Below are 21,945 nucleotides of genomic sequence, written 5' to 3'. Positions count from 1 at the left end.
TCATTTGAACTTCTTTTTAATTTTAGTATCTATACGTTTAAGACACAAGGGACTGTATGTCGGATTGTATGTATACACAAGGGACTGTATGTCGGATTGTATGTATGTCTTTTCATTTTCTTCCCTTGAGTGGATTTTTCAAAAATAGAAAAATAAAGAAAAATATTTACACATTTCTCTCATCTTCGATCTGATCTCCATCTCTCTCTCTTAACGTTCACTAGTCATTACACTCATACTTAATCAATGGTTCAATAGTCATTGCATTCATGCTTCTGTCGTTTGAGTCTACATCACAGATTTGGTTGGTTGATGTTGTAGTTGGTGAATCATTTTTTCTCTCTACCCAATTCACTCTCTCTTCCTTTAACTCTTAAATTCATATAGTCCAATCATCGAATTTTTTATCGTTAGGGGTAAAATTTTTGACGTTTTGGATTTAGTTTGGTTCTTGAACACATTAAATTTTGGTGTTAAAATTGATTTACTCATGAAAATGGATGCTAGATTTAAATTTTGTTGCTTTTAGATAATTGTGATAAACATTATTATCAATGTTTATCACGACTGTTTATCAATGTTTATCACGACACTAATGGATTCTATCAGTACTATCAGTGATAGAAACTGATACAAATTTGTCATTGATACTATCGTTGACAAAAACTGATACAAATCTATCATTAATAAATACTGATAGAAATCTATCAATGCCTATCCGTGATAAAAACTGATAGAAATCTATCACTGATAGAGGTTGATAAAAGTCCATTAGTACCTATCATTAATAGGGACGGATAAAAATCTATCATTGATATTATAGTGATAAAAACTGATACAAATCTATTACTGATAGATGTTGATAAAAGACCATCAGTATTTTTTTCCAATTCCTGTAAATGGTGGAAATAATTTGACATTTTTTTTATCGGTGAATAATGAATATTTCTCTAAAAAATTTCATACAATAAATTTAGTCATAACTTTGTATTAAAAGTTTCTACCGCGTAATCTTGCAATAGAGAGAGACTAAAATAGTCATCGCCTTTTAGTAGTATAGATTAAGGGAAACGGTAGGTGCTCAAGTGATGAGTCAAATCGTTCCTATACCTCTTTGGCGTGATCGCCTGGCAGGGGAATGAATCCAAAAGAGACTCCAAAGTTCCATATTTGCCTATTCATCCAAGATGAGAAGAGATTGTCTCTGGGTTGGGCTCACGCTTCCTCCGCGACTGATTCTCAGAGCTGTCAATGCTTTCTGTATTTCCATGGTCATTGCGCTGTCTACACTCCCAGATGATAGCTTCTTGTGTGATTTTTGCAAATGAAGTTTCAGTGAGCTACTGCTCAGTCCAGCATTTTTCCCACAAATTGGGCAAACTTTCATGGTTGGTTTTCGTGATTGCCACTCCATGGATACCTTTCCATGTATTTTTCGATCCAACTCTAATAATGTTTTAGCAAACCCATCATTAGGCTGAGCTCGACGGTGAACCCGTTTCAAGGCATTCCATGCTTTTAACAGTGTGTATCTCCTGCAACCGTGGCATCATAATATATATCGTCAGTACGAGTACCCAAGCCTTGGAAGTCGGTAATGGGGTGGGACGGTGGTGATAAACTAATGTAGCAATATACAAATCGCAATTGAACATTTACTTTCTGAGCATCAAGTAAGCAAGAACTAATGTGGCACTTCTGCTTTTCCCTTCAAAACAATGAACCAGGATCTTCCCACCCTTTCTTTCAACGTCATCAACAAAATCAGAAGCTTCTTCAAAGATGCTGCTGATGTTTGAGTCTTCATCATCACTTATCTGTTTAAGGCAACATAGCTTTATCAGACATCTGACAGATAAAATGATTTTCTCATAAATGGGGAAAAAAAAAACTTTATTCTTTTTTAGAACTTAACTCCTTTTCCTCCTCTGAAAAGGAAACTTGACAGTAGAATGTATGTATTGATGATATTAAATGTACATTGACAGTCACTTTATTGCAACCAACAAGCATATATGGACAATGACAACAATTTCTATTATTATGCATCTAAAATTTTACACGATGTGAGTTATGAAAATTGAAAGATATAAATAACATGGATCAGCACAAGGCTAACCCATGCTAAACAAATAGACAGATTGCTGATCTGTCTTCATTAGAATGAGAAATAAAGATGGTAGTGGTTCGAGACAAAGAAGGAATTAGTAACTTCTCTATGGCCGCCCCACTCTTTTTCAGGTCCATTGGACCCTCACTTTAGTCTTGCTGACAAATGGCAGATATTCCCAGAGTCCGTGGTCAATGCTTTGCACGTCCTTTCTGATGAGCAAAATGTCAAGTCACGATCTTGCAAACGACAAAGCTCATTTTGAAATTTCCCATCAAGAGACTGACCATCTTTCAGGAATTGAAGACGGGTTAGATGAATTTGAAAAGGCAGGCCAAAAATGCTCAGAGAGAAGAGGGAATGTGGTTGATTAAAAAAACTGGATCTTTCAATCAAATTGCTCGCCTAGACACTTTAGGGGAACAAGCTAAGAAGCAAGAATACGATACGTGACACAAATATGACACTGACACGGCGATGCGTCATTTTTTAAACATTTAGGACACGGACACGGCAAGGATACATTTTTTAAACTATATATCATTTTTAAACACGATGGAAATTCAAAGTTAATGAATTCTATTCATTTCTATGCTTCAAAATCAGTTTAATGTAGTTCGCTCTCAAAATTTATTATTTTTGTCATATATCTGTTGACTTAGTATATGCAAGAATTGTTTGATGCATGTCTATTAAATGTTAGTCTTATTTTCACTTTGTACAACTAGTGTCTAACATATCTATTGCACTAACAAGTGTCCGATACGTGTCAGAGTGTCTGTCATGTGCTGGACACGGACACGGACACGTTAACCAAACTAAAGTGTTCGTGCTTCTTAGAGAACAAGGCATTATTTCTCAGCGGCAGCTAGATGACAGAAGCAGGTCGAAGGATTCCTTTCCTTGCCTAAAGTTGCTATCAGTGAGCATCGAGTCATGAATAAGAAATGTAAAATCAAGTGGCTAAAAGAAGGCAATGAGAATAATTCCCTTTTTCATAGATGGGGCCTCATCCAAGAAGAATAAAAGCTTCATCTCCACCCTTGAGAATGACCATGGCACTTGCTTACTGTTGATCAAGGAATTGAAGATGAGATTGTGGTTTTCAAAATCTTCACACAACACGATGCACTTTCTACAGTAGATGGAGTTAGCTGGAATCCCCTTGATAGACAAAGTAGTTCTGAGTAGGAATACCCCTCCCATGAGGAGGAGATTTGTATGGCAAATCAGAACATGGGTAACCTTAATCTAAGGGGCTAGACGGAATGACAAGTGAGTTTTATAAAAACTATTGCAACATCTTTAAGCTTGATTAGGTGTTCCTAAGAGTTTTTTTTTCCAAAATGGTATTATTAATAATGCACTAATGAAACTTACATATGCTTGATTCCTGAGAAAAAAGATGCTCCTGAAGTCGGTGACTTCTGATCCATCAGGTTCGTTGTATAATATTATGGCAGAAGCCCTAGCAGAAAGTTTGAAAAAGGTACACCTTTTAGTGATTGCTAGGCAGCCTTTGTCCAAGGAAGCAGATTTTGGACGTCATTCTCCCGCCTTTTGAAGCGGTTGAAGATTGAAAACTGCCGAAACAAAGGAGCTATTTGTTAAATTAATGATTGACCCAAAAACTTAAGCTGATGGGTGAAAGTAAATTTAATATTATATCATCTAATATTATTTATTAAAGTTGATCATGAAAAGCTTACGATAAGGTGGATTTGAGGTTTCTTGACGTTATTATCGAGCTTAAAGGATTTAGTAGACTTTGGAGAAAGTGGATCACTGGTTGTATTAGAACAACCAACTTCTCGATTCTTATAAATGGAAGACCAAGAGAAAAATTTGAGGCCCAAAGAGGTCTGAGGCAGGAGATTCCCTCTCACCTTTCCTATTTACCATTATAGGGAAAGTGTTAAGTCGTATAGTGCATTTTTGTCTTCAAAAGAGGATTTTGAGGGGCCTCACTGTTGGGAAAGACTTGGTGGAGGTTTCACATCTTAAGTATGCTGATGACACCATTGTGTTCTGCCCCAAAATGTTGTGGCTCCAAAGAAGTGATGGGACATCAGACTTCATTGATTGGGATTAACGTGGATAAGGAGGAACTTGATAATTGGGCCCTTATTTAAGTATTAGGGGGAGATCACGGGAGGGAGCAGCTAATTGAGAAATTAAAAGCTAAATTGGATGTTTGGAGATCCATCCTTGATCCTTCTCTCTAAAGGTGGCAGGGTGACTCTAGCCCAATCCATCCTTAACAACTTTCCTCTATATTACTTCTCGCTTCTAAAGGCTTCAAAGAACATCATGGTTTCTATTAAAAAGTGTTCAAATATTGATATAATATTATATTTACCTTCACCCATAAGCTTAAGCTTTTGGGTCAATTGGTTATTTAACATGGTATCAAAGCTCATGAGGCCCAAATGGGGCATTCAGTCCAAAAACAAAAATTGGGATCCGATCCAAAAATGGTGAACCAAAGAGGTACCATGTTGAGGATCCCACATTGGAAAAATCAAGAAGCCTCCCACTCTTTATAACATATGGGCAACTCCTCTCATGGCCAATTGATTTTGAGATGGAACCTCGTTATAACTAATATGTAGATTTGTGTAGTCATTTATATATTTTAATTATTTTTTAGATGTCCTTTTTATACTGAATTCCTTAGATAGAATTTCTCACGTGTTATATTTACTCATTATTGGGTCTTTCCCAAAAATAAGAGAAAATACAGTATTCCTCCAAATATAACATGGTACCAAAGAAGTAAAACCCTACTTTTTGAAAAGAAAAACCCTAGCCGACGCCTGCCCATCTCTCGCAAAATCTTCAAGTAACCTCCAGTGCCGTCTCACTCCGGTAATCCTTTTCGTCATCATCTTTAGCGTCATCACATAGTAGTAGTAGTAGTTTTTTTTTCCTTTTTTTTGATTGGAAACAAAACTTTTCATTGATATAATGAAAAGAGAATAATGCTTGAGTTACAATGAGAAAAAGAAACCGTAGAGTTCTAAATGAAATAATAATAATGGCCAATAACCTATAGCCTAAGGGTCAAATCTCGTCATCATCTTCAGCGTCGTCGCATAGTAGTACATCCATGGGTTTCAAATCTTGCATCGTGGGTTGTTACTTTGCGTGGGTTTCGTCCCCATCTCTAATCGTTCTGCCATCGGTGAATAGGTCTTTCTCTCTCCCTCACCTCCTCACTCTCGGTTTTCATTTGCTGCCACTTCATCTCTGTCATCTTCTCCCACGAGAATCTAGCGAATATATATATATATATATATATATATATATATATAAATAAATAAATATATTCTCTCTCCTCCCGTGGTACAATAGCCTCTGCACTCCGTGGGTTTCTTGTCAGCCATCAGCCATGTTATCTATAATTTATTTGATTGTTGGGACAATGACAGCCAGGTTTGAGACCTTGGTCTTAGTAGAGGGATTTTTTTACCGTGAGCACAGCTGGTTGGCCCTGTGGAAAAGCTTAATGGAGCCTTAATGCTATTCGGATAGGTGTGGGCAAGGATCATATTCCTTGGTCCCTTGAAGCCCCTCTATCGTGTACTCTACCAAATCAACTTTTAAACACTTTGCCACTACCGTCGTTAATACAACTCTAAGTTTCTAACCAAAGTAAGATTTGGAGGTACAATTACCCAGAAAAAATTGAAGTTTTAGAAGTCTAAATATCGATGACGAACTTTAAAGAAAGTCTAGAAGGTGGTCCCTCTCGCCTCCGAACTGTATATTATGTTTGAACATGGAGGAACCACTTGATTGGCTCTTTCTACATTGTGACTTTGCCTCGAGATCGTGGATTTACTTGGCTGGAAACTTAGGCTTGTCTTTTTGTCTCCCTGAGAACGTGAGCGATTGGCTTATGGAGCGCATTCACATGGGGAATTTGAAAGGAAAAGCCAAGATTTTTGGAAGTTGCGCTTTTAGAGCTCTCTGGCACATTTGGAAAGAAAGAAATATCCACTCTTTAGAAGATAAGTCCTCTAGCTTTGGCTTTTTTTGATCTTGTACATAATACGACATCTTGGTGGATAAGAAGAAATTGAGACATTTATTTTCCTGTTTTCATTTTCCTTCCCTTCCCTAATGTAAGACTAGTCACTGGCATTCTCTATCAGAAAAAAAGAATATAAAAGAAACGGTGAAGGCATGATAATCAACAGGCTAGATATGTTCCCACAAAATTCATAATGCACACAGTGCTGTTCTTATAGTGTTTGACCCAAGAAAATCAAATGTTAAAATATGAGCCAACATTAGGACAAACGCAACCCTAATGAAAAGGTAGATAGACAGTTCCTATAATCTCTCCACTAAAATTAGAAATAAAGAGGAGCTTTTAGAATATAGTGACTCTCAAAGGAGAGAATATAAAGAAACTGAAACACTTATTTTTCTTTTTCCTATTTTTACCCTTACCTAATGTAAGACTAAATGGCCAGAGAGAGAGAGAGAGAGAGAGAAATTGGAAACGGAATTAGTTATGGCAGGAAAAAAGCACTTACTGAAAAATTTTTGTATTCAAATAGATCAGGAAACTGAGAATCTGACTGCCCAATTTCATTTGAGCAGAGACATAAAATATGAGTAACTCCCAGATGCTGAAGGGTGTAAACAGATCTTGCAGCCAAGGCACCGCCTATAAACAAGGCAGGTGTAACTGAAGAAGGCCTTTCTGTATTTGCAGCCTCGGATATCAGTGCAATCCTTTCAAGAATGTGCTCAAGTCTCACCTGAAATATATATCAATCAAAGGATGGAGGTATTTGGCCGATTGGCTTCCTGGATACAAATTAGATATTAAAATGAGTGGAGTGGATATTTTACCTTCAATTCATAAGCATCCACAACTCCATGACTATCGCTGCCCTCAAAAAACCCAGTATTAAATTTATTCTCCTGGCAGAGTTTAACAGCTTCATTCTTTAGCACTTCATTCCACATATCCAATTCTTTATTTGATTCAGCATCAACCTATGCAGAGAGAACGTGAGAAGTCACATTTATGATGGTGATGGTCACTGAATGGCCGCACATTTGCACATAATCAACAGAGTTCTCTAGTGATTTAATGACTCACCATGTTTGTAGTCATGTGCACTGAATACATTACAAAAAAACGATTAACCTCGGAATGAACCGACATGACTTTTAAATTCCTCACAACTCACAAGGTACAGTATAAAAGCTAGAGAAAGTAGAAACCATACATGCAAGTATAAGTACCATTCATTAGAAAAAACATAAGAGTCCCAGTTGATTGATTTTATATATTTTTCATGAAAGAAAACATTTCATGAAGCAATTGCTTTTCTAAGTTGATCATAGATAAATGACATGGGAAAGTTTTGACAATAATTAAGAGAGAGAACGATCAAAAGATTTAAAAAGTTTACCTTGGCAAATTTATGAAAGTCTCGGAGCTTTGCAGTTAAACGAAGGCTATGAATGGGCTCTGCACTTCCCTTGTATAACTTTCCTTGTGAGCTATCTCGTGACAAGGGAGAAGATAAGTCTGAGCTTTCTTTATTACCTGATGATGATGATCTTGGAGCTGACTCAGTAACATCCATATTACCATCACTAGAGGCTCGTTCCTTACCACGTGGAGATATACAATGAATATTTGTAGAACCCTGCAAATGGGACTCAGGAACCCCTGCATCCTCTTTGTCAGATTCCCCCATGGGAAACTTATTTATGATATTCATGAACGCTCGTAATGAGTTGTCTAACTTTTGGTGAAGGGTAAGCAAAAATATGTGAAATCCTTGCAAATCTCTAAGAGCAGCACGAAACCCATATCGAAATTCATGGACAATAGAACTCATATCCATAAGCTGAATGCCACAAGTTGAGTTGGCATCCGGTGATGAAGGGAACCCTAATTTCCCTCCTGTAATGTCATGTAACAGATTAGAGGAGAACTCAGAACTATTAAGTAGTAACTCAACTAATTTTGGGTAAATTGATTGGTCATTAGCACGTTTTCCAGCAGGAGGTCGACGAGGAACACCAGAGTCAATAGCCACAATATTAAAATCACATGCCATTGCTTCATCTGATATTTGACTTTTTATACTTAGGTTACTAGATTTTGGGGATTCAACAATATCACAAAGTTCAGAGACCTCTGAAACCAACCCTGAATTAGAACTTGATCTATTATCCACTGAAGTTGTCCTTCTTTCTTTCTGAAGCGTTGTAATGACTTTTGGTTTGTATCGCTTAATAGCAGAATCAAAGGCTTCCTCAAGTGCATTCATATTTGCAGATGTCATTCTATCAGCCAAGAGCAAATTTGCCGAATTTCCACGCCAACGAAGAAGACGACAAGGGAGCCTATCTTCATTTCTGATGACAAGGTCCAACAATAAGATCCTTCCAATAGCAGCAGCTAATTTTTCAGCCATTTCCCGTGATTCAAATGCACTTGAGCTTTCCAACAATGGAGATCCATGCACATAGCTGCACGAATAGAGAAACAGGCTTTTGTGAAGAAGGAAAATAGAATTTCTTATTGAAAAGCAACACATATCATTTAACATCATGCTTCCTGCAGAAATTTCTATCCATGAAACATAGAAGCATAGTTTTAGTGCTGATTATATATTTATATCCAATAAAATGTTGAAATACAGATATTAGACCCTACGTAAGAGTTATCCTTTTTTACACGAATATTTAGGAGTTATCCTAAATATTTGACCCTTAAATATTTGCGGCAAATAGAAAATATCCTTATCAAATAATTTCCAATATTGTTATTTTTTATATTAAAAGTAGGTACTCTCATTGAAATTATGAAAAATACATCCAAAGTCTATTATCTCACTTGAGGCCAGGGTTCATGAAAATGGCAACCCAAATTTTTTATACAATAGAAGAATAATTACAAAAAGTATTAGATAAGAAACACATAAGCATATTAGACGTGGAGCTCAGCTAAACCAGAGACCTTCTAACCTTGTCACTGCAAATTTGAGTATTCCTTTATAACCATAATTAAGCCAATGAAATTGCTCTGACTGCATTTTTTTTTTAAATTTGATACGACAAGATAAAACTTAGGATCAGCAGGTGCACTAGGACATCTCAACTAGGTTGACATCCCCTTAGCACCATCATCATCTCCCAGGATAAAATGAGGGCATAATTAGAATGTTTCAGTACAATACAATATAAAACAGCCCAGAAAAATGTGAACTTAATCTAAAGGCAAACCTGCCCAAAAAAATTAAGACTTGAGACAAGTTCATAGGTCACAACTATAATTATAATTATAAACTACAAAGCAATCAACCAAAGAAAAATAAACTACACAGCCTGCAACAGTAATATTATGGCTCCAGGGAGGAAGGCGCGCCAGTTCAAGCTAATTTCTTGGCTGGAATGATCCGCAAAAGCCTTAGAGAGAGAGCTCCACATGGATGCATTTAGCCGAGCAGCCTCAAATCTGGTAAACCAAGAAGTTTCCTTGTCAGGAAGACTCTTTGGTTTCTTTCAAACCACAAATCTGCCAGCACCACCTTAATTGCATTAGTCCACAGAATTTATTGATTTTTCTTGGTCCTACTAACATCTGCAGTACATTGTCCCTGAAAACTCCTCCGAAAATCCAGCTGATTGTTGAACAATTTGAGTAATGAAAACCAGCAGTTTTGAGCATAACTGCAATAAAAAAGGAGATGTTGTAGGTCTTCCCAATTTCCTTTACACAATGCACATCTATTTGGAGATAAATAATGGGAGGACAGCTTCTTTTGCAAAACATTAGAGCAGTTAAGAGTTCCAAATAACATTATGCATAAGACAATATTTACTCACCGGGGGCTTTTGGATCTCCATAACGTCTTTCCTAAAGTTTTGTCAATTGGGGAAGCCTTGCATAAATGAGTGACTAGTGATTTGACGGTGAAAAAAACCACTTGTTTCCAATGACCATGACTGTTTATCATTGCAATCCTTCACTTTTCAAGTTGCAACAATACTTAACAAGTCTTGAAATTCTAAGATCTCATCTTTCAAGAGTCTTCTAAAAGAGATGGACCAAGAGGAAGTAATATTGTCCCAATGGTCCAACACTGAACCAATGGTGTATCTTCTCCATTTGTCCAGTTTACCTTGTATTTTATCAATAACCGGCTGCCAAAATTTCACCTTCTTTGGGTACCCTCCCAAAGGTAGACCAAGGTACTTAAAAAGGGCGATGTTCAACTTTGCAATTGAGTCTTGCAGCCACTAAAATCAGCTTGTCATCTTTTTACATTTATGCTGCAAAGAACTGATTTATCCCAATCAATTTTTTGGCCTGAGCACCATTCAAAGAGATCAAGAGTATACCATATATTATCTAGCATTTCATCTTCATATTTACAAAATATTAAAGTGTCATCCGCAAATTGTAGGATGGAGACATGGATTTTATCTTTTCCAACCATAAAACCTTCATTTTCCCCTTTTCATGCAGTCGTGTGATTAAAACTTTAAGCACTTCACTTACTAAAAGGAATAAGAAGGGAGAAAGAGGATCCCCTTGCCTAATTCCTCTAGTAGCTTTAATTCTTCCTCTTGCTCTTCCATTTATGAAAATGGAGAACTTTGGATTAGAGATGCATCCCATTATCTAGGAGATCCATTTAATATCAAAGTTTTTTTCCATGAAGCACCTTCTCAAGGAAGTCCCAATCCACTCCATCAAATGCTTTTTCTACGTCCAGCTATCCATCCTTTTTTCTTTTTAGACCTATAGTCTTCTATGGTTTCATTGGCTATGAGTATGGGGTCAAGAATTTGCTCCCCTCACTTTGAGTTGGAGCTATAATGCTTGACATGATCCCTTTGAATCTTTTAACTAGCCCTTTTGCAATTATTTTATACATAAGAGTGGTAAGACTGATAGGCCTAAAGTCTTTTACCAAAACTGCATCTTCCTTCTTTTGAATGAGACATATGAAATTCTCTTTAACACAAGAGTTTAACTTTTCATTACTGTAAATTTCATCGAACAGCCTAGAGAAGTTATCCTTTAGTTGATTCCAAAATTTAAGAACAAATTCTGGTGTAAATCCATCCGGACCAGGGGCCTTGTTCCTTCCCAACTCTTTCACTGCCTTTCTGATTTCTGTAGGGGTGAATCTTGCCACAAGCTGCTCATTTTGGTTTCTTGTTACTCTTGGCCATTCAATGTTGTATGGTATTGATCAAATTCCTTCACATTTGAAATAAAGAGAGGAATAAAACCCCAAAATAAGATCTACAATTTCTCGGTAGGATCTAGTTGGGATTCCATGGTCATTGATCAATTCTGCTATCAAATGCTCTGACTACATTTAATCATAGAGGCATTTCCTTTCAAACTGAGACCACCTAGCATGTATCATATTGTCATTAGTCGATTTATCCCAGAACAAGAGATATTAAAGCTGCGGAAGAGAGAAAGCCAACAGTTAATACTATAGGAACACCAAAACAGCAAGTGTGATTTGGTTTCTCCTGCCTCTCAGCAAACAACACACAACCTAGGCGTGAATCTTAAGCATCAGCATTTCTTTGTGCCCTTTCTACTTTATATTTAGAGCTTCATTACACACTGTGTAACAAAATAATTTGATGTTATTGGCCCTTTACTTTATAAATCGACACTCCAGTGTTTCAGGTTTCTGTCAGCATAGACTTGATGTTGGCAGAGAGAAAAGAGACCATTCAAAAAATCTCTAAACAGTTTCAATATCTCAAAGCTTCTATATTTCCACTTGTTCGATAACTTGTCCAACAAAGACTTCCAACTCCCTCAGGCCATCCTACAAATGTTTGTCTCCTTGAATTCTCTCCAAGATTGAGTTCCTTCATCCCATAATTCTTTAATAAAAATATCTCATTGTCCTTTTTAGAACTAAGGGTACTATTGTTCAACAAATATAACAGATTTTGTTCAAGTGAGGTCGTAAAACATCTCATTGTCCCACAACAACAAAATTAGAGAATTTCTCTTTGGTAGTTGGTTATCTAGCCGTCCTTGCAAAACAAAGTTTATTCCTGTTTCCAACATTGAAATAAGAACATTCCTAAAAAAAGCTGCCTTGAAACTTCAACCCTATCTTTAAATCTCTCACTTGAAGACTGAAGTTCAAATTCTTTTACTCTTCCTGGAGCCACGATGATGCCACTAGAGGCCACTAATTTCTCCCAAAATAAAAAAGATCTCATGTCAGTATAGAGAATTTTTATCATCACAAAGTAAGATTGTGTAGTCTACAGATTGTAGGTAGAAAAGAACTTCAGTCAACCCAGCCTTAAAGCCCCTCTCTCCAAAAAACCACTTCGACACCGTGATCAAGCAATTTGCTTAATATATCTCCAGAGAGAAAAGACAATAAAGAGAAAAGGAGAAAGAGAGTTTTCTTGGTTAAAAATTTCAAATTTCTAGTAACTAAGATTCTACCTCTGGATTTTCCATAAAAGATAAAGGAAACCTTGTGCTGAAATATAACTTCTAATTATGTTCAACCAGCTCAAATCAGATCCCTTTCGCTAAAAATTTTACCACTATTTTTTAAGTATATGCCTTTCCTTTACAGCCTCATTTGCTAATAAGGATTAAACCATCTTTGTACAGAGAATAGAAGCCATTTGGTATAAACTTTAGAGAGACCATCAAACTGAAAGCTTTCTTCAACCTCGTGCTTAGAACCTTAGAGATCACATTATATACCGTTGACCAAGCTGATTAGTTTGTGCTCCTGGGCTCTTTCGTTTTCCCTCTCTTTTCTTTTCATATGAAAAATGGCTTTCTCTCTAAGACAAAAGTTGAAATGACCTTTAAAAGTAACAGGCCACCCTATAAAATTCCAAATTGACTTTTATCAGAAAGCAGAATAATTACAAAGGGAGAATACTAGCGAAAAGAAAGGGAAGGAAAACAAGGACAAAGAAACTTAATATACCAAACACTTCTTACCAATCCCTATCATTTTTTTCTAATAAGAAACAACAAACAAAAGATAAATTCCAAAAAATGGAAAGTTCTAAAAAAAAGCTCTCTCCTCTCTCCTCTCCCATCTCCCCCCTCCCCCCTCCCCCCTCCCATCCTCCTCCCTCTCTGATTTTGACCTTCCTCCCCAGCCGTATCTTCTCCAACCACGCCCGTGGCACTCGTCTAACGGTCAGCCCCAGATCTCATGGAGGTGAAGAGTTGAAAAATAGGTGTTCATTTCTTTTGTATGTGGAAAGTGAGCAACGGTTTTTTCATAGAAGACATGAAAAAAGGACAAAAAGTTCTTTTCTCGTCACCAATGGCGCAATGGTTAGATGGTAGCATGAAGAGATTGTTGTACAGTCCATCATTTGAATTTTTCCTTCTTAAGGAAAGAGTTGATCAGTGTGTCATTCGCCTATCAAAATTCCGGGACAGCAGAGGATGGTTTGTGGAATGTGCGGTCTGGCCCTCAACGGGTGGAAAGAAAAACAACCATATCCCTTTTGGTGATGGCACTTCCGGCTGGCAAGAGTTCAATGATATGGTCAGCGGCTGCCTCAAGGATTCCTCGTCCAATGCGCTTCCTTCTAAGAATAACCTCCCCCCTTCAAAAGTTGACAAGTCACCATTGAGCACCTCTCATCAGCCACAGAGTTCCTCAAGGAACCCGAGATCCCCTGTTTCCCCTGTTTCGTTGGTCAAAAAACAGAATAGGCATCACCAATGGGTTATCAAGCATTCTGATGTGCTCCAACCTGACTTTTCCAACCTATGGATTGTCTCACGCCTCTTTGAGTTCGATAATTGGCTTGATATTAGTAAAACACTAAAATACCACTTCCAATCTAATGTTATTATCAATCCTTTATTTGCAGAAAATGCTCTGGTGACAATGGAACAAGACTCCTTGGATGAGCTGATTAAAAACTCAGGCAAGTGGCAGAAATTCGGCTCCTTCCACCTGAAGTTCGAAAGATGGAACAATTCCATCCACGGCAGACCAGCTTAAGCCAGAGGATATGGTGGTTGGATTTCTATTAAGAACTTACCCCTTGACTACTGGTGTAAGCAAACCTTTGAGGCGATCGGGAAATACTTTGGTGGGTTAGAAAGCATAACAATGGATACACTTAATTTGATCAATGTCTCAGAGGCCAATTAAAATAAAGGAGAATCTTTGCGGTTTTGTCCCAGCAACAATAGAAGTTTCAAATGAAAAAGAGTTCCATCTACTTGAATTTCGGTAATATTTCGTCATCCAACCCTCCAAGCAAGGTCAGGGGTGAATTATTTGAGTCTGACTTTACAAATCCCATTGATTTAATTCACCTGAATGAAGTTAAGTGCGATGAAGGCATTTTATGTGATCCATTAAATTCAAATTTCAACTTTCTCCTTCCCTCCAACTGTAATATTAAATTCTCCAAAAGCCCATGAGTTTTTGTTGATAAAAAAGAAAATAGGAAGAGAGAGAATAAGTTCAAGGCCAAAAAGTCAAGAGGCCGTTCGTCTTCTGAGCCGCGCACCCCGTTCCTGCCTCAGCCCTCTGTCGGTTGATCTTCCCAAGTTGCCCTCTTCAGATCCGCCTTTAGAGAAAAAAGCTTTTAATATTGAAAAGAAGCCTGAGAGTCGTGACTCTTCAACTTCTCCTCAAAAAGGCGCCAAAAGTGGTTTGCAAAAAATCAGAAATGCCGGTCGGCTTTTTCTTTTCAGGAAGTCGTTTCATCTCCAAACAATATTGAGGAGTTTGGTGGCCAAGATACTCTCACGAAGAAGTTGGAGGCCTCGGTCACTAATCCAATCTCCCACATACGGCTCCAAAAGGTGAAAAGGAATAAGTCATCTAAGTCTTTCACTACAGCAAAAAGGAAGTCGTATGGGCTGCAGCCTTTTCCCAGACATTTCATCAGAAAACACACGTCCTTTCAAAACCCTTGGTCAGCCATCTCCAACCCGGATATTCTTGAAGTAAGTTGTGCTAACCTCCAAGCAAATCCTCAAACCTCGGGCCTAGGTAGGGAGAGTTCTATGATCCTACCTTCTCTACACTGCATCCGAAGTGGCAAATCCTCTTCAGAAGGTCAAGTTCTCAGTTGTAACAAGTTTATTTCTCCTTCTCCATTCTCACAAGACTCAGAAGATGATTTGTTGGCTAGTGTGAATAGTGAGGAGCTGGATATTATAGATGTTGAAGACAACAAAGACCTCGAAGATTGCCAAGTGGGCGTTGATTTCTCCCTGAGTCAGCTTTTCCTTCCTCCCGACGATCCTGCACAAGTTAGTGCAAACAATTTCCCCATCCCCCCTCTAAAATTGTCAGATGTCCCCCAATCCTCACACTCCATCATAAAAGAGTGTGACTTCGTCTTGGCCTGATCAAAGGGGGAAGAATTAAAGAATCCTCGGTGGTCCAAAATGAAGATTGTTACTTGGAACACAAGAGGCTTAGGGGATTCTTCAAAAAGACTACTTCTGAAAAGATTGCTTCTGAAAGAGGAAAGTTTACTAAATGAACTTCAAAGAAAAGACACACTGACAGTGGATGTTTTTCACAGATCAGGGTTGATGATGCATCCTATTCCTTGAAAGCAGACCTACTGGCGTTATACCAACTAGAAGAAAGAAGTCTAATTCAAAAATGCAAGTTAAAATGGTTAAAAGAAGGGGACAAGAACACCTCTTTCTTCCACAGATTCCTTTTTGCTAAAAAAAGAAAAAATTTGATTGCAGAATTACTCAATGACCAAGACCTTCCAACCAGATCCACCCGGGACATTGAAGATATCATTTTGGGCTTTTACTCCTCATTGTACTCAAAAAGTGATGGTCCTCGGGCCATTCCCCTTAACCTTGACTGGTCTAGAGTCTCAAGAAGCCAAAATGAGCGGCTGGTAGTAAGTTTTTCTATTTTAGAAATCAAGTTGGCAGTGAAAGAGTTGGGAAGAAACAAGGCACCAAGGCCGGATGGCTTCATACCAGAATTCTTCATCCATTTTTGGTCTCATCTGAAAGACAACCTTATAAAAATGTTTGATCATAGCAATGGTAAACTCAATTCGTGTATTAAAGAGAACTTTATTTGCCTAATTCCAAAAAAGTCCGATGCAGTGAAGGTCAAAGATTTCAGACCAATCAGTCTCACAACCCTCTTGTACAAAATAGTTGCAAAGGTTTTAGCTGAGAGGCTAAAAAGAATCATGCCAAGCATATTAGCTCCTACTCAAAGTGTCTTTATTGAGGGAAGACAGATCCTAGACCCCATCCTAATTGCAAATGAAGCAGTTGAGGACTATAGATCAAAAGGGAAGAAAGGTTGGATTCTAAAGCTTGATTTGGAGAAAACCTTTGATAGAGTGGACTGGTCCTTCCTTGAAAAAGTCCTACTTGGTAAGAATTTCAGCTCAAAATGGATCTTGGGCTGCATCATCAATCCAAAGTTCTCCATCTTTATCAATGGAAGGCCTTGTGGAAGGATAGTGGCAACTAGAGGAATCAAGCAAGGAGATCCTCTTTCTCCTTTCCTTTTCATCCTGGTGGGAGAAGTGTTAAATGCCTTAATCAACCAGTTACATGAGAAAGAATGCTTTGAAGGCTTTTTGGTAGGGAAGGATAAAGTCCATATCTCAATTTTGCAATTTGCCGATGACACCCTTATCTTTTGCAAATATGATGATGCTATGCTAAAGTCTCTTCGAGCCACACTTGACCTTTTTGAATGGTTTTCTGGTTAGAAAATTAATTGGGAGAAATCATCTCTTTGTGGTATAAATATAGGCCTTGACATGCTGAATAAGTGGGCAGCCAAGTTCAATTATAAAGCAGAGCAGCTTCCCCTTCTCTATTTAGGCCTTCCATTGGGAGGTTATCCAAAAAAGACAGTTTTTTGGCAGCCTGTTATTGTTAAACTTCAAGGCACTCTTGACAAATGGAGAAGATACAACATTTCAAGAGGAGGAAGAGCAACTCTTTGTAAGTTAGTTCTTTCGAACCTCCCTACTTACTATATGTCTTCCTTCTTGATACCAAAAAAAGTGCTATCCATCTTAGAAAAAATATTGAGGAATTTCTTTTGGGAAGGCCACAAAGGGGGTAAACTAAATCATTTAGCCAAATGGGAGCATGTGGCTAAATCTCATGAAGAAGGTGGCCTTGGTTTGGGAGGCTTGAAAGAGAAAAATCTGGCTCTTTTAGCAAAATGGGGCTGGAGATTCCAGCATGAAAGCTCTTCCCTTTGGTGCAGAGTGGTCAAAAGTATACATGGCAGTAACAATTTTGGGAGACACACATTTGGTAAGATAGTGAGCAGCCTTAGAAGCCCATGGGTCAACATTTCAAGGGCTTGGTTGAAAGTGGAAAACTTGTCGGTTTTTGTTTTAGGCAATGGACTTAAAATTGCTTTCTGGTTAGATGCTTGGCTTGGCAATCCCCCCCTATTGTCCAGATTCTCTAGATTATTCAGATTGTCCACTCAACCAAACGGTTCTGTGAGGGAGCATTGGGATCATAACACTAAATCTTGGAGCATCTCTTTTAGAAGACATTTAAAAGATGAAGAGATTATTGAATTTCAAGATTTGTTAAGCCTCATTTCTAACCTAAAGGTGCAAGATCACCCTGACTCAAAGGTTTGGTCTTTGGAATCCAATGGAGTTTTCTCGGTGAAATCCTTAACCAATTATCTTTGCAAAGCCCCTCGAAATAATCCTCTCCTAAATGAAGCTCTTTGGAAATCAAAAAGCCCAAGGAGAATAAATAGTCCTTTGGATAATGGTTTTTGAAGCCTTAAACTGCTCAAGTGTGCTGCAAAAGAAGCTTGTCTCCCACTACATCTCCCTCAATATATGTACTTTGTGTAAAAAGAATGGGGAAGACCTCCAACACCTTTTTTTCGACTGCTTTTATGCACAAAGCTGCTGGTTTTCGCTCTTCAATGTCTTTTAACTTGTGCTGGACCTTCGGAGCAGATTTTAGCCTAAATGTGCAGCAGCTGCTGATAGGGCCTGTTCTCAAGAAAACTCATCAAATTTTGTGGTCAATGCTGTAAAGGCTGTGTTAGCTGAATTGTGGTTTGAGCGGAATCAAAGAGTTTCCAAGACAAGGAAACCCCATGGTTCTCAAGATATGAAGCAGCAAAGCTAAAGGCCTCTCTTTGGTGCTCCCTCTCAAGCTCCTTCACAGCATACTCTAGTCAGGAAATCAGTCTAAATTGGCATTCATTCCTTTCTCCAGCTTTTTGAAGTTCACATTTCTTCGATTTTTTAGTTCTCTTTGCTGTGATTGTTCCTGTTCCCTTAATTTTCCAGCCGGTTCTTTCTTTCTCGAATTTAGAATTGTATCCCTTTGTATTGCTTTAATTTAGAGGATTTTCTAGTGTTTGGATGTGATGAGAGGTGCTAAGGAGGTGTCAACCTAGTTGAGATGCCCGGGTACACCTACTGATCCTTATGACTTCCTTGTAAATTGAGCATTAGTCTCCTTCATTTTCTTAATGAATAAAGAGACTTGTTTCCTTTTTTTAAAAAAAAAAAGATAAATTCCAAAAAAATGCAATGGCCTAGGGGCAGGGTTAAGGCAACCCCACAAAGAGAGCTATACCAGGAGGGCCTTCCAATCTTGTTCTATCAAGCTCAAAGTTCGGGGTTCTTCCCTTATCAACACTCGGTTTGTTGTGGCAGCTGTTTTCTTTTTCTTTGGGTTTGATTTTTCGTCAATCATGCTTAGTGGGCTCTTCGTTATTCTCAAGTTCAACCTTTGCAAGATATCACGGTGGAAGCTTTTCTTCTATTTGTTTCGAGCTTGTTCGAGTTTAAGTCTTCTCGAATATGGTTTTCTCTTGAGTTATGAGTTTAATTGGATTGTTTTACTTTTTCTCTAGAGTTTTAGTCTTTATGATGCATTTTGGTTCTAGCCTTGTATTGGCATGTTTGAAGTTTTAACTTTTTTTTCCTCTTACGTACTTTGAGCATTAGACACTTTCATTATATCAATGAATAGTCTTGTTTCCGTTTTTTAAAAAAATGACATGTTAACCTCCACAACACTCTAAATAGAAAGGTAGCACCCTATACCTAACAAACCCAAATAAGAGTAACCCATATCCATAGGCATGTTAGGTAATTCATCCAGCGAACCAAACTCACTGCAAATCAGAATAGAATGAAGTGACGTACATCAAGTACAATCTAGAAATTCTCAAAAACTGCTAAATCTTATAAAGGAAAATGTACACAGACACAGTATCTTAGCCCCTATTTCCATTATGCTGAACTATAGACCGAAGCTGAAAAGAACAAAATTGTACCTCATCAGAAAAAGGCATCTGCTAAATTCAAGTGCTTCCAACAGTTCAGAACATGTCATTTCACCAACCTCATCACCCTCCAAACAGGCAATATCTCGTGCTTTCTCTGCAGCTTCTTTTATCTGGATCCATTCTGTGCTGGAATTATGAATAACTCTGGCCTGCAGTTCCCAAAAGGATATGTGATTAGATAAAGAATATTTGACAGGAAAATACAGAAAGGTTTTTTCTTTTTTTAATAACCAAAATTTTATTGAGAAAAATGTAAAAAATATATATTTAAGGATATACAAAAAAGAAACAATTTAAAGAAAGGGCCTCTAATCAAGAACTATAAGACCTTATGGACAGTTACAAAATAGCTTAGCCACCAAAGGCCGCAGAGACACATCTAACAAAGAGCCCAAACCTCACTCTAAAGACCTCTCAAGCCCCTAAAGACACTCTAATTTCTCTCCCCTAAAGACTTCACAGAAAAGCACACACCCCAACATGTCACAAAAACCATTCTCTCTCACGAAAAGGAAGGTGGAAGCAACTCCTCGATCATCTCTATGCAACCCCTATGTTTAGCTAGGTTCAAGTCAAAACTCCGTGAGGAAGCAACTCCAAACAGCATGGGTTAAATCACAGAATAAGATAGTATTAACAAAAGATAGAAAAATCACGAACAACAAAGAGAACCTGCGGAGTTTGAACCCCGAGCCACCTAGCAAATTCATAACCAAGGCGCTCAGATTGTGTGGCCATTCTGGAAGATGATATCTTTATCACAGCAGCTGCTTCCTTTGGGAGATTATCATCATATCCAAGCTGATTGAAGAGTGCAAAGAAAACGACTCCACCAGAATTTACAGTGACCTATATGCAGATAATTTTTTTAGGCAGCATATCGCAATATATATATATATATAAGAAATAACTATGTTATGAATGAAATATACAAAGCTTGTATCAGATTTTGAGGCAGGAAATATATCAGGACAGACATTTTGAATATATTTAATATGTAGAGATGAGTGTAAGGAAGAAAGAGAAGTTAATATCAAAATCTTATAAATGTTGCAAACATCAAGAAGCGAATGTTATATCCGTCTAATTTAAATAACCTTGTAACTGAAATTAACATATGTCGGTATAGAGAACATATGTGCAAAAACTACATTACAGAAATACATAAATGGTCAATTCTCACTTCGTTAATTGCCTAAAAGGGGGAAAAAAAAAAAGAAAGAAAAGCATACAATTTGTACGGAAAACTATTTTAAAAACAATGTTTAAGAATTGTCATAAAATAGTTAGTAAAAAAATTAAACACCTCAAGGGCTTTATTCATCTCATCTTCCGAATGTTCAGTGCTACTACTGTGTTCGGTGCGGTGAAGAGACAAAAGCCTATCCCACGAAAAAGAGCTCGACTCGATATCCAACATTGAAGCTTTAGCCAGTCTATCCCACAAATTCGTTTCAGTTGATTGCTCAGGAGCTGGAAGAGATATTGATTCATTGACAAGTTCCTCAGCACTGAATGGTAAACACCAAAGATTTGAATGAAAAGGAGAAGAGGAGACAGCAAATTAAGGCAGAGCATTCAAAGGTAAGTATGTAATGGAAATCATGTCCACTGGAACGGGGTGAAATAGTAGATAAGCGGTAATTGATAGATGAATAAGAAAAAGAGTGGAGGGGGGGAATAGCATATAATTGGGCAAACCCGAAAGGCATATCGAAAGGTGGATGAGGGCGGTTGTGGAAGCCAGAAGCGCGATGTTTGCCACTACGTTTGCGGACGAGTTCAAGCCATTGGGAAAACCTGTAAGCGGGACCTGCTGCGATGTCTCCCAACATGTGCAGTACCTGGATTTGAGGGGGCATTAAGCAAGTTAGAGAGGGAAATAGTATGTAGATGTAGATGGAAGAGAGAGTGTATGGAAATGCGAAAGAGAGAAAGAAAGAGAGTACCCGGGAAGTAACGGTGGGGGGGAGAGGGGCAAGGTCAGGGTCGTCGGGTCCGAGATCCAAGTCGAGGTCCTTGCTATCCTGGTATTCCGGCATAACATAAAAGAGAAGGGATGAGATCAGAGGAAGAGAATGAATGGAGTTGAGAGAGGGAAGAAAAGGGGCACCTGATGTTGAAGGGGATGGTGTTTTTCCATAACAGAAGGAAAGGTTGAGTGGAAATGAATGGTAGTACTGTAGTCCGTACAGTGTCTTCAAAAGCAAAGCAAAGCAAAGCGAAGCGTATGTATATGGTATCAGACCTCGCTTTCTCTCCCTGTTGGAAAAGGGAAAAGTAAACAAATTAGCAAAAGCAAATAAAGTTGGCGGTAGGTGATGCCATTGCCAATTGCCATGCCTTGCCCATCATGAGAAGAAGAAAAAGAAGAAGAAGAAGAAGAGGAAGGTGCGGCAGAGCAGGCAGTACCTTTTCGCTTTCTGTTTCTGGAGCGGTTGATTTGGATTAGCAACTGCACCTTGGAGGGAGGTGTGGACTGTAGATTATTGTTATTATTATTAT

At 38.1% G+C, this 21,945-nt stretch overlaps 1 protein-coding gene across 2 annotated transcripts; it reads right to left on the bottom strand.

Moving 5' to 3' along the window:
* Positions 1-823: 823 nt before the first annotated feature.
* PHS1 (dual specificity protein phosphatase family protein) lies at positions 824-21,699 on the bottom strand. Of its 2 annotated transcripts, XR_016527661.1 has the most exons (12): positions 21,554-21,699; positions 21,390-21,467; positions 21,142-21,284; positions 20,747-20,951; positions 20,113-20,289; positions 19,429-19,589; positions 7,546-8,617; positions 6,977-7,123; positions 6,655-6,882; positions 3,491-3,693; positions 1,660-1,817; positions 824-1,535 (listed from the first exon to the last, which is right to left on the bottom strand). XR_016527661.1 is itself a non-coding variant. In XM_039023169.2 (11 exons), the coding sequence occupies exons 1-11, from the start codon at positions 21,581-21,583 to the stop codon at positions 1,175-1,177; spliced, it is 2,760 nt and encodes a 919-aa protein (XP_038879097.1). In that variant the 5' UTR covers positions 21,584-21,699; the 3' UTR covers positions 824-1,174. The 2 variants fall into 2 exon arrangements, 1 of the variants encoding a protein (XP_038879097.1); XM_039023169.2 differs by lacking the exon at positions 3,491-3,693.
* Positions 21,700-21,945: the final 246 nt, after the last annotated feature.

The sequence above is a fragment of the Benincasa hispida genome, chromosome 2, assembly GCF_027475165.1.
Source record: "Benincasa hispida cultivar pf3 chromosome 2, pf3_genome.v1.1, whole genome shotgun sequence".
Taxonomy (NCBI): domain Eukaryota; kingdom Viridiplantae; phylum Streptophyta; class Magnoliopsida; order Cucurbitales; family Cucurbitaceae; genus Benincasa; species Benincasa hispida.
The sequence above is the reverse complement of the archived record's forward strand: the minus strand, read 5'-3'. Positions and strand labels throughout refer to the sequence as shown.